The sequence below is a fragment of the Canis aureus genome, chromosome 8 (genome assembly GCF_053574225.1).
Source record: "Canis aureus isolate CA01 chromosome 8, VMU_Caureus_v.1.0, whole genome shotgun sequence".
Lineage (NCBI taxonomy): Eukaryota > Metazoa > Chordata > Mammalia > Carnivora > Canidae > Canis > Canis aureus.
The window spans coordinates 56829781-56842017 of record NC_135618.1 but is presented as its reverse complement, the minus strand read 5'-3'; the positions used below and the strand labels follow the sequence as shown (position 1 = coordinate 56842017).

Here is a 12237-nt window from a genome sequence, read left to right as displayed (position 1 = left end):
TCTTCAGAGAGTTAGAACAAATTATTTTAAGATTTGTGTGGAATCAGAAAAGACCCCGAATAGCCAGGGGAATTCTAAAAAAGAAAACCATATCTGGGGGCATCACAATGCCAGATTTCAGGTTATACTACAAAGCTGTGGTCATCAAGACAGTGTGGTACTGGCACAAAAACAGACACATAGATCAGTGGAACAGAATAGAGAACCCAGAAGTGGACCCTCAACTTTATGGTCAACTAATATTCGATAAAGGAGGAAAGACTATCCATTGGAAGAAAGACAGTCTCTTCAATAAATGGTGCTGGGAAAATTGGACATCCACATGCAGAAGAATGAAATTAGACCACTCTCTTGCACCATACACAAAGACAAACTCAAAATGGATGAAAGATCTAAATGTGAGACAACATTCCATCAAAATCCTAGAGGAGAACACAGGCAACACCCTTTTTGAACTTGGCCACAGTAACTTCTTGCAAGATACATCCATGAAGGCAAAAGAAACAGAAGCAAAAATGAACTATTGGGACTTCATCAAGATAAGAAGCTTTTGCACAGCAAAGGATACAGTCAAGAAAACTAAAAGACAACCTACAGAATGGGAGAAGATATTTGCAAATGACATATCAGATAAAGGGCTAGTTTCCAAGATCTGTAAAGAACTTCTTAAACTCAACACCAAAGAAACAAACAACCAATCATGAAATGGGCAAAAGACATGAAGAGAAATCTCACAGAGGAAGACATAGACATGGCCAACATGCACATGAGAAAATGCTCTGCATCACTTGCCATCAGGGAAATACAAATCAAAACCACAATGATAAAAAAAACTAAAAAAAATAAAAAAATAAAAAAACACAATGAGATACCACCTCACACCAGTGGGGAAAATTAACAAGGCAGGAAACCACAAATGTTGGAGAGGATGCGGAGAAAAGGGAACCCTCTTACACTGTTGGTGGGAATGTGAACTGGTGCAGCCACTCTGGAAAACTGTGTGGAGGTTCCTCAAAGAGTTAAAAATAGACCTGCCCTACGACCCAGCAATTGCACTGTTGGGGATTTACCCCAAAGATACAGACGCAATGAAATGCCGGGACACCTGCACCCCAATGTTTATAGCAGCAATGTCCACAATAGCCAAACTGTGGAAGGAGCCTCGGTGTCCATCGAAAGATGAATGGATAAAGAAGATGTGGTCTATATATACAATGGAATATTACTCAGCCATTAGAAACGACAAATACCCACCATTTACTTCAACGTGGGTGGAACTGGAGGGTATTATGCTGAGTGAAGTAAGTCAATCGGAAAAGGACAAACATTATATGTTCTCATTCATTTGGGGAATATAAATAATAGTGAAAGGGAATAGAAGGCAAGGGAGAAGAAGTATGTGGGAAATATCAGAAAGGGAGACAGAACATAAAGACTCCTAACTCTGGGAAATGAACTAGGGGTGGTGGAAGGGGAAGAGGATGGGGGGTGGGGGTGAATGGGTGACGGGCACTGCGGGGGGCACTTGACGGGATGAGCATTGGGTGTTATTCTGTATGTTGGTAAATTGGATACCAATAAAAAATAAATTTATTTAAAAAATAAAAATAAAATAATAAAGAAAAAAAAGAAGAGAAAGAAAGAAGAAAAAGAAAAAAAGAAAAAGAAAAGAAAGAAAGAGAAAGAAAAGGAAGGAAGGAAGGAAGGAAGGAAGGAAGGAAGGAAGGAAGGAGAAAGAAAAGGGAAGGAAGGAAAGAAAAAAGAAAAAAGAAAAGGAAGAAAAAGAAAGAAAGAAAGAAAGAAAGAAAGAAAGAAAGAAAGAAAGAAAGAAAGAAAGAAAGAAGAAAGAGGGAAGGAAGGAAGGAAGGAAGGAAGGAAGGAAGGAAGGAAGGAAGGAAGGAAGGAGAGAGAAAGAAAGAAAGAAAGAAAGAAAGAAAGAAAGAAAGAAAGAAAGGAAATAAAAGAAAGAAGAAAGAAGAAAGAAAGAAAGAAAGAAAGAAAGAAAGAAAGAAAGAAAGAAAGAAAAAGAAAGGCAAATTCCGTGCCAGAAACCCACCCCTCACCACCATTCTGACACCTGCAAGTTGCAAAACCTTTAATTAGATAACCATACATGTTAAGAGCAAACACCTTGTCCACTTACTCTGTACTAGGCATGGAGCGAATGTTCTACAAAATGTTGCATCAGACTCCCGAGCATTCCGTAGCAATACCTTCATTGTACAGAAAAAGAAGCCTAGAGAAATAGCCTCTGAAACTTACACAGCAAAATCATGAACGATCTAAGATTTAAATTCAGCTCTTTCTCAGAATCCAAACTCATAGCAACTGTATTTTACTATCATAGAGTTTCTAGCTCTATTATCCGCAAATTCCAGATTTTGCTTATTTTGAGAAAATGCGAGGTGGGGTGGGAATGATCTGGGTTGATTCGGATTCTACCCTGTAGGGTCTGAATGACTTTGAGAGTCTTGGGATCAGCCTGTGTTGTTCTTGCCCCGAAATAATGTGGCGCTACAAAGATGCATTAGCTCGTCTTTCCTCTTGAGCACTTGTGGTCTACAAATTGACATGAAACCCAATTGCACGTTAGCGGTGAGAAGACTTACGATGCTTGTCTTCCTGCCCCTCTTAATGAAGGACTAACAGCCAAGTGGGGGACAAGGCAGGAGACACACTGTCCCTCACTCAGAAACTGTGAAGTGTGATGACCAAGATCATGAACCCTACAGTCAAACATTCTTGATTGTAAAATTTGGCTCTACCACTTCACTGTGTGACTTTGGGTAACATCATCTCGTGGATCCTCCCATTTGTTCCTCCGAAAGATGAGGAGGGTAAGAGTACCTGCCTGTATTACGTTCCTGGGGCTGCTGTACAAATTACCCAAACTGGGTGACTTAAAACAACAGAAATTTATTCTCACAGTTCTGAGGCCACACGTCGGCAGCCAGGGTGTCAACAAGACCATGCTCCTTCCCTCGCTGCTTCTAGCTCTTGAGGACCCTGGTCCTGGCACATGGCACCATATAACTCCATTCTCAGCCCCCGTCTGTCTTCCCCCTGCCTTCTCTACATCTCTGTGTGTCCTTTTCTGTCTCTTCCAAGGACACTCTCGTTGGACTTAGGGTTCGCCCTAACCCAGCATGATCTCACTGTGATTGATCCTTACCCATATTACATTACAAAGACCCTATTTGCACATATGGTCACATTCCGAGGTTCCAGGTGGATGGATGCGGGGGGATGCGGGGGGATGCTATTCAGCCCACTGGGCTACCTCATAGGGTTGTTGTGGGGAGTGAATGAGATAATGCGTATAAAACATTCTGCTTAGTGCCAAGCACATAACAAATAATCAGTGTTAGCTGTACCCATGTGTGCATACACGCTGTGTATACATACAGATGCATGTGTGCGTACATGTGTGCATGAGTGTGTGTGCATGCACGTGTGTGTGTGCATGAGTGTGTGCGCAGGCATGTGTGTGTGTATAACTATTTTGTTACTGACTAGATTTACCAAAGGCTTATTTCATTACTTATTTAGCCAAATGACTCTGTAACTTTTAACACTTCTGACTCTTTGTAAGTGTTCTACTTTGCTTGTTTCTGGTTTTGTATTATTGCCTCCCTTTGTCTTTTTTATTTTTTTAGGCTCATTGATGTTATTATTATCATTTGTTACTCTTCTCCAAAAACTGCTCTGGCTATTGGGCACTTAGTGTGTCTGTTTTCGCACCAGGCGGCCTTAAAGCATACTGGTGATTTTCTCTAGTGAGCCTTTTCTTCACTTTTACTCAGGTGAGCGTTTTGCTCATCTTGGAATGGTGAGCCAGTCCTCACTTGTTGTGAATTACTTTTCTCTAGTACTTCTTTATGGTGTTATAATGAGCCTCTTCCATAAATGACTCATAGATTTTACAGAGATGATGCACACTCTTTTTGTAAGGTGTGAAGTTCAGAACATGTCTTCTCTTTTTCCAATCCTTCCTTATTCATAATATTCATATCTTGCCTCCAAAGACCACTGTCTCTCCGGACCCATGTTATGCCACATTATCAGCTTCTTCCGGAGATCCTTGTAGCTCTGCCCCCATACCCACCCTGGTCCCAGCAGAGTGCCCTGAGTGGGCGTGTCCACACCCTGGGTGGTGCTGGGCTTTGCAGCGGGCCCCTGCAGTCTGTGATCAGAGATGGACTCTGAGCTCCCGGCAGAGCTGAGTGGGAGACAGGCTCTGGGGGGGGCCTGCATCGTACCTACCTTGGCGCTGGATGCTGAGCCAGGCCCCAGCTAACTAGACTCTAAGCTAAGGCCCCACCCGGATTTTTGCTTCCTTCCCAGCAGTGCCCATTTCCGAAAAAAAAAGAAAAAAAAAAGCAAGTCCACACCAAATACTGGACTATTTATTGCAAAGCTAGACTGGCAGTGCAGGAAGCAAGGAAACCGAGCACAGAAGGCCCTTCTGTAACAGAGGAGTCGGGGGCCAGGAGAAGGAGAAAGAAAGGGGGTGGCAGAAATGAGCTCATGCATACACAGCAGCCTCTTCCAACTGCTCTTCTGCTCGTAGGAGCTTCCCCGTCGGGGAAAAACGCCTGTGCCGGGCAGGGCTGGCAGCGCGCTCCCCAGGCTGAGGGCGCTGAGGAGCACAGAGGAATTCGGAGAGCCCAGAGCATCCTCAGACCTTGGCAGCAGTCTGTCATCAGGAAGGACAGGCCCACGTGGGGGAAGCGGGTGGCCGGCTCCCCTGGGCCTCCACCCCAGCCGCACGAGCAGGAGGCCGCCCGTCTGCAATCCGGACGAGGCCGCAGGAACACCACCACCTCAGTGTCACCGCCCCTTTAGTATCAGGCGGGTTTTCCCATCTCCAATGAAGAGCCTACAGAAAAGATGGCCCAGTGAGGTCTCTGAGCATCTGGGGCTCTGGAGAGACCCAGCCCTTCATCAAAGATCTCCAGGCCCAGAATTCTCCAGAAAGATGCTTTTCTGAGCCTTCCCAGCCTCAATAGCCAAATCCTGTCCCAGCCCTTTCCCTGAAGATGATCATCTCTGCCTTTCCAAAAGCAACAGGCAGATTTATCCGTGATGCTTTGCCCGAGCCAGTGGCTAAGCCAGGACTGCAGGTGGGCAGTGAGGGCGACACTTCGCACCAGCCCCACCCAGCGACTGTGCTCTCCCAGACTGTGGGAGGTATGCTTAGCTTGGACCAGACCCAGATCTTAACCCCTGCATGACCTGGAGCAGAAAACACAGGACCCTACAGACCTTGGAGGCTCACAAGAGGAGAGTTCGGGGAAATGCAGTAAAGCAGATAGGCTCCTTTCCCTAATATCAACCTTATTACCCACCCCGCTGTTTATGCTATAGCGCGTGTGAATGGCACCTGCTAGCAGGCCTGCTCTTGGGGGCACCATGGCCATGAATTTCTCGGTGGACAGGGCTCCCTGGAGTTGTACGACACCCCTGGGAGGAGCCACTCCTCTCCCACCCTTGGTCCACATGGTTGCACAGGGAACCATGACCTTGCCTCGAGTCCAGACACAGCCAGTAAGTGTGCCTGACCCCACGGCTACAGTGATGGATTCAGACCCAAGCTGGGCCAGTCCAGTGAACATCAGACCCCGGACTTTTGCTAAAGCCGTTGTTCTAGTTCCTCTGGAGTCGTCGAGCTGCTGGCATATGAGCCTAGAGGTCCTGGTGAGCATCTCTGCCTCTCCTGGAGAGCCTCTCAGAGCATGAATCCCGCTCAGAGGGGGGCAGAGACCATGGCCTAAAGACACTGCTTGAGAACCCACCCGAAGCCAGTGCTACCCGTGAAGTTTTCAATTATGTTGAGCCAGTAAATTCCCCCTGGTGACATAAACTGGGTTGAAATGGATTTCTGCTGCCTGTAACCAAAGGTCCTAGAGCCATAATCTTTGCCTCTGAAGAAGCCTCTGTCTTCCCTTCTTCAACCCCAAGTTGAGATTCTAGCCCCAGACGCTCTGGAAATCATCACCAGGTATCCATCAGAGGGGCCAGTGACCGTGGGTCACACTCCTACCTGATGAGCAGTCCTACAAGCAGGCTGGCCAGGAGCGGGCCCAGCCAGTAGATCCAGTGGAAGTCCCAGTGATTGGCCACCACGGCAGGTCCAAAGGCACGGGCAGGATTCATGCAGGCTCCAGACACAGCACCCCTGCAAACACCCAGCCGGGCGGTCACCAGGATCCCGACCAGGCCCCAACTCATGCCAAGTTTGTTTCCCCAACTAGGTCTAGGTCACACTCCACCCAGAAACCCTCTTGAAGCCAGCATATCGTGGGGCTTGGCGGAGGGAGGAGGGATCCCAGAGAAGGCACGGGCGAAAGGGCTATTAGCCAGGAAGTGCTATTAACGGCAGATGCACCACACATCCTTCTAGAAGAAAGGCCAGCAGAGAACGCTGTGATGACAGGCAGAGAAGATTCATCTGGGTCCTTGCCAACGTTGAAAAAGCAGTCATCAGGTAAGTAAACAGATTTTGGAGTCGAGCTGACCTGGATTCAAAACCCAGCCCAGCTATTTCTAGCTGCGTGACCTTTACTGAACCCCTCTGTGTTTCACAGGAGGTGAGAGGACCTACCTCACAGGTTGTTGCCCGGAATGAACGAGATCATGCATTTAAGAGCCCGTGACTCACACGTAAGTCACATACAAGGATTTCATCGAGCTACCCCTGTTGAGGCCTGTGCTGTGCCACTAGCTTGGGACCCAGCGTCTCCTACAGCGGTGGGGCCCTCCTCCAGGAGCCCCTCTCCTCTCTGGATCTGGGGTCACCCAAGCTGGGGTCCTACAGGCCTCGCCAGGTCCCAAGTCAGAAGGCTCAAGTCAATTGCAAAGGAGCCAATAGCCGCTAGGGGCAGGAGAGCACCGCTGCAGCTCTATGCACACCCGACCCCCCACCCCCGACTCCGCCTCCCAGGAGGATGGGCCTGGAAAGGCTCCACTGGGTGTCCCCGAGGAAGGGAGCAGGTGCGCCTTAGGAAGGGGCTCCCTTGCCCCCTTTCCTGGGAGACTCGGGCTCTCGTCCCACGTCTGTCCTTAATTTGCCACTGTCCAATGACTTGACATAAGTCGCTTGTGTTCTCTCTGGCCTCGTTTTCCTCAAATATGTAAGATGGGAGAAATAATCCCAGACCCAGGCTTGCCTCCTGAGCCTCCTGAGGGGCACAACCTAAATGAGTCAGTGGATATGCAGGCTCTGTGTAGGTCTGAGGCTAAAACCTGCCCACCCACTGGCTGAACACACAAGCTTTCAGAAAATGGAAAACCTCACATGAGAAGCCAGTTTCCTGGGGCACCTGGATGGCTCAGCAGTCGAGCCCCCGCCTTCGGTTCAGGGCGGGATCCCGGGGTCCTGGGATCAAGTCCTGCATCGGGCTCCCTGCATAGAGCCTGCTTCTCCCTCTGCCTCTCTCTCTCTCTTTCTCTCATGAATAAATAAAATCTTTTAAAAGAGAGAGAGAGAAGTCAGGTTTCTGACTTCCCTAGAACGACTTTTGGGTCATGTTCCCTGACAGCAATAGATTACTAGAGGTGAACAGTCGTGCCTCCTTAGATACCCCAGTCCCCACCACTCCCTGTTGTCTGCGAATGCCGGCTCACTTCCTCTGTTTGCGTCACCTCCATAGCCCCCATTAGCTACCGAGTCTTTGACTCTCAGGGAAGCCCTGCAGGCCTGACCTGACCTCCTCCAGGGCTTGGTCCAGGACTGGCCGCAGGGCCCACTGCTCACCCCGCCAGGATGTCCACGGTGACGGCAAAGCCAATGGAGAATGGAGCCAGAGGGCCCTGCGTCTTCTCGTTGATGGCGCCCATGCACACGGCCAGTACCAGCAGTGTCGTCAGGATGAGCTCGGCCACCACGGCCCCCACCACCTGCCCTGGCTCCTGGACTGTCACAAAGGCTGCCCCAGACGCGTTCCAGAACCTCTCTTCAGGACTCACTGCCTGCGGAGAGAAGCGCTCAGCCTCACAGCGGGGGCAGGGAGAAGGCTGGGAGCCAAGGGGAGGGGGACTCAAAGCTCATGCCCCCAATCCTTAGAGTGGTGACGAGTTCTGTCCAATCCGCTCCAGTTTTTACTGTGTGGCTCAGTGAGAACCACGGGACTCCCTGAGCCACCTTTTGCTCATCTGTAAAATGGGATCGCCCAGCAGTGGCTGCAGGGGGTTGTGAGTCCAGAGCTTATATAACTAGATGACGCTCCTTGAGAAGAACACAGAAGTTCCTTACTCAACACACCCTGAAACCACATGTGGTCAGATGAACCCACCGCTAGACCCGCAAGGCCCCTTGGAAGGTGAAGCCCCATTAGTTTCTTGGGGAATGTTGCCTCAGGGGTCGTCCCAGCACCTGGAGAGGGAAGGCGGCAGAGCAAGCTTCCGGACCCTGGACCTAATCTGGACTCTGCTGCTTACGAGCTCGGCTGAACGTGGCCCAACCCGACTCCGCAGTGCCTGTGTTTCCTCCTCGGTAAAGTGGGGGTGCCAATACAGCCCCCAGCTCAGGCAGCGAGGGCCCCCTAAGAACTGACTGTGGCTTCTCATGATGTCACGGGGAGATTTAACAAGAGAAGACGTATAAACTGCCACATGGGAAGGATGTGCCCTGCAATGCTCACTACTGTGTTGGGCAGGTTTGCAAGTGGCCTGGCCTGAGGGAGAGCTTGGGAACTGCTTTGCACTGAGTATCAGAGCGGGAAGGTCCAGCTTCATTCTGTAGCGGGGTGGGGGGCTCTCAAAGGGGGGCATGGGGAGGCCAGGGCAGGGGAGCCAGGGAGATGGGACTCGAGACCAAAGTCTGCAATGGGCTAGCACTTGCAGCTACGCACCATACGCCAGCTGGCCTAATAGGCATCCCCCCCTGCCCCCCAACACACAGGTCCACACAGCCTACATCTTGCGGGGGCCCCCAGTTGGACTGAGACCTAACAGCAACAGGGAAGAAAGAAAAAGAGAAGCAAAGGCCGGAGGAAGGGAGTCCATCAATGAAGTTACATGTGGAGCTATAAAACTTCTGTGGCGGGGAGGAGGAGCTGGCAGGAGGGAAGGTTCCAGGTGTAGACCGAATATTACCTCCCATCACAGGTAGAGGGACTCCACGTAAAGGCAGGCAGCCTGGAGGACATTCAGAGAAGCTGGTCCAGGAGTTTATCAAGGAGAGTAACCCTCAGTTTGTAGGATGAATGAACAAGTGAATGAACAAATGAATGAACGAATGAATGAACGAGTGAATGAATGCATGCATGCATGAATGAATGAATGAAGGAATACACATACAAATGAATGAAAACACACTAGAAACATTGTCCAAAGCCATTGCCAAGCTCGAAATGGCCTCAGGAAGAGAAACTTCAAGTCCCGAGTTCTGCTTCCTGGTCTTTCCAGGGAAGGGCTGTGTCCAGACATGGACAGAACAGGGTGTGTTTAGTGAGACCCAAAGGCCCCCTTCCCGGGAAAAAAGGACCCACCCAATCCCGCTGGAGGAAAATCTGACAGGAAAAGAGCGGGGCACCTCCGATGCCCTGCCCCTCCCCGCTCCCCCGTGGGGCTCACCCACCTTGGCCAAGGCGGCCCCGATCAGCCCCCCGCACAGCTGGGCTATCCAGTAGGGAAGGAGCATCACCAGGTTGAGGCCTCCGATCAGCGTGGCTGCCAGGGACACTGCAGGGTTGAAATGTCCTCCACTGTCACCCACAAAAGCAGAAGGAAGCCACTGAGACCAAGGCCTAGGCAGGCCCCCCGAGGGAATGCGTCCCAGCCATCCCCCCACGCCACCCCCCGGCCCAGGCTGGCCTTGCAGCACCAGAGTGAATCATGGACCTTGGTCAAGTAGAAACCAGGCACGGATCCCACCCATCTTCCCTGAGGTGCCAGGTGGTGGGGGGAGGGTTGTGGGGGAGAGTGGGGAGGAGAGGGCAGCCCCATTCCTGCCCTGCACCCAGACCCCAGGGGGCCCAGAGGAAGACATGGTGGGTAACCATCCCTCAACTCCTTCCAGACTGGCTCAGAGGCCCAGCCCTGGAGAGGTGCAGCCCCGTGTCAGAATGGGACCCCAGACTCCAGACTGGTAGACAGAGAGAGGTACCCGGGCCCTGGAAAAGAGCTCCCGAGTGGCTGAACCCTGCTCTCCCCAGGCTGAAGTAAAGCCCCCTTGGAACGTCGGCAGCACAGCACCCGGTGCAGGCTAAGCTCACCCTGTAGTTCCCAGGTCTCCCCTCTGGGGCGCTCCACCTGGCCTTGCCTCCCGGCTCTGCCACTTACTGACCACGTAACCTTGGACAAGTCTTGTGACCTTCTGTGGTCATACAGTGAGCAGGGGGTGGCAACTACCCCCAAAGACTGTTGTGAGGCTTCACTGAACTCCTATCTAGAAAGTGCTTAGAGCAGCGCCTGGCACTTGACTCGCATTGTCTATGTGTGGGCTTGAGAAAAATAATGTAAAAAAAACCCTCTCTTCTTGGGGCTCCTGGGTGGCTCAGTCCGCTCAGCGTCTGCCTTCGGCTCAGGTCATGACCTCAGTGTCCTGGGATCAAACCCTACACAGGGCTCCCAGCTCAGTGGGGAGTCTGCTTCCCCATCTCCCGCTCTCCCCTTCTGCCCCTGCCCCACTCCCTTGCTCTCTTTCTCAAACAAAACTCTTTTAAAAACTCTTTCAGGGAAAAAAAATAAAAATAAAATAAAAAATAAAAAATAAAAACTCTTCCAGGGATCCCTGGGTGGCGCAGCGGTTTGGCGCCTGCCTTTGGCCCCAGGCGCGATCCTGGAGACCCGGGATCGATCCCACATCGGGCTCCCGGGGCATGGAGCCTGCTTCTCCCTCTGCCTATGTCTCTGCCTCTCTCTCTCTCTCTCTGTGACTATCATAAATAAATAAAAAATAAAATAAAATAAATAAAAACTCTTTCAAAAACAGGGGATCCCTGGGTGGCTCAGCGGTTTAGTGCCTGCCTTCGGCCCAGGGTGTGATCGTGGAGACCCGGGATCGAGTCCCATGTTGGGTTCCCTGCATGGAGCCTGCTTCTCCCTCTGCCTCTCTCTCTCTCTCTCTCTCTGTCTATCATGAATAAATAAATAAATCTTTAAAAAAAAAAAAACTCAAAAACAACAAAAAAAAACACCTCTATTCTTCCCATGTTATGGTGGGGGATCTGGGGTTTGGAGAGGGACTTCCCCAAAGCCACAGAGCTCGCCACAGGCTGCAGAGGTAGGATTTGAACCCAGACAGCCTGACTCCCCAGCACACACTCCATCTACGATGCTCTTGGAACCCTGAGTCCATGCCCAGGGTCCCTGCCGGTAGCTTTGCTCCCCGGGCTGGTGGCTCAGAGCTGGTCTCACCTGATGTTTCCCAGGGTGGCGATGATGAGGCCCAGGGCCAGCCCGTGGGCCAAGGCCGGCTGCAGCCGCCCGGTGTCCGTCCCGTTCTCGATGACAGACAGGCACCCGATGAAGATGAAGAGGGCAGAGCCCAGCAGCTCCACCAGACAGGGTTGCAGGAACCGCTCGTACCAGGACCCGCGACTCCTGCCCCCCATGCTTGGCTCCTTCACCTTGCCACTGCCAAATTCGGGATCACACATAGACACGGCTGCCTGCGGTGGGACAAAGGGAGAGTGGGCTCAGGTGGGAGGAGAGCCCAGAAAGAAGCCCCCAGCGCCCTAGCCTCGAACTGGTCCTCACACCCCCTTGGACGGCCGGGTTCCAAGGGCAGAGGCCAGCAGTGGGCTCACCTCTGCAGACATCAGGGCCAAAGGGACCTGGCACCTGCGCTTGCCTGAGCCGCCTGGGAAGCCCGCACCTGCTCCCCGGGGCCCTCTTATCTCCAGGGCCGGGGCTGCTGGTCCTGCTCCAGGCTCTGGCTCTTTTAAAGGGTTGCAGAGGCTCCCTGAGGGTGCCAAGAGGGCAATAAAGCGTGAGTGGGAGGCGGCCCTGGGGCCCAGGAGAGGAAGCACTTTCTATCTCAGCTGGGCGGGGCAGGGGCGAGGGGAGGATTGCTGAGCCGCCTGCCAACCGGGGGAAAGGCCCTGGCCCAGCCGCGTCGCCGGACAGCGTCGGGCCCTCCCTGGCAGGGGGCGGCCGGCCCAGCGCCCCAGCGCCCGCGGCCTCCAGCAGGGTCCAAAGGAGACCGGCATGTGGGCACGAGGGGTCCCAGGGGGTTGGGAAATAATGGCCAACTCATCCTCAGTGATTTTTTTCCTGGATTCCCTGAGATAT

General features: G+C 51.8%; 1 protein-coding gene and 1 long non-coding RNA gene across 3 annotated transcripts; one reads left to right on the top strand and one right to left on the bottom strand.

Moving 5' to 3' along the window:
• The first annotated feature begins 1962 nt into the window (after positions 1–1962).
• LOC144319218 (uncharacterized) lies at positions 1963–9467 on the top strand. Its single transcript, XR_013385110.1, has 2 exons — positions 1963–6487; positions 6588–9467. It is a non-coding gene; the product is annotated as an uncharacterized LOC144319218 (long non-coding RNA).
• Positions 4385–11975, bottom strand: AQP8 (aquaporin 8). Of its 2 annotated transcripts, none has more exons than XM_077907072.1 (6): positions 11822–11975; positions 11362–11615; positions 9581–9707; positions 7757–7971; positions 6044–6178; positions 4385–4879 (listed from the first exon to the last, which is right to left on the bottom strand). In XM_077907072.1, the coding sequence occupies exons 2-6, from the start codon at positions 11601–11603 to the stop codon at positions 4831–4833; spliced, it is 768 nt and encodes a 255-aa protein (XP_077763198.1). In that variant the 5' UTR covers positions 11604–11615; positions 11822–11975; the 3' UTR covers positions 4385–4830. The 2 variants fall into 2 exon arrangements, with proteins under 2 accessions (XP_077763198.1, XP_077763199.1); XM_077907073.1 differs by having other exon boundaries at positions 11754–11935.
• Positions 11976–12237: the final 262 nt, after the last annotated feature.

What these genes read in the sequence shown, in the direction of transcription:
- AQP8 (XM_077907073.1), bottom strand. An exon ending in GCCACCCTGGGAAACATCAG is followed by an intron (nt 9,708 to 11,361) that starts GTGAGACCAGCT and finishes TGTGGGTGACAG; the next exon opens with TGGAGGACATTTCAACCCTG. An exon ending in ACCGTGGACATCCTGGCGGG is followed by an intron (nt 6,179 to 7,756) that starts GTGAGCAGTGGG and finishes GGGTGTTTGCAG; the next exon opens with GGGTGCTGTGTCTGGAGCCT.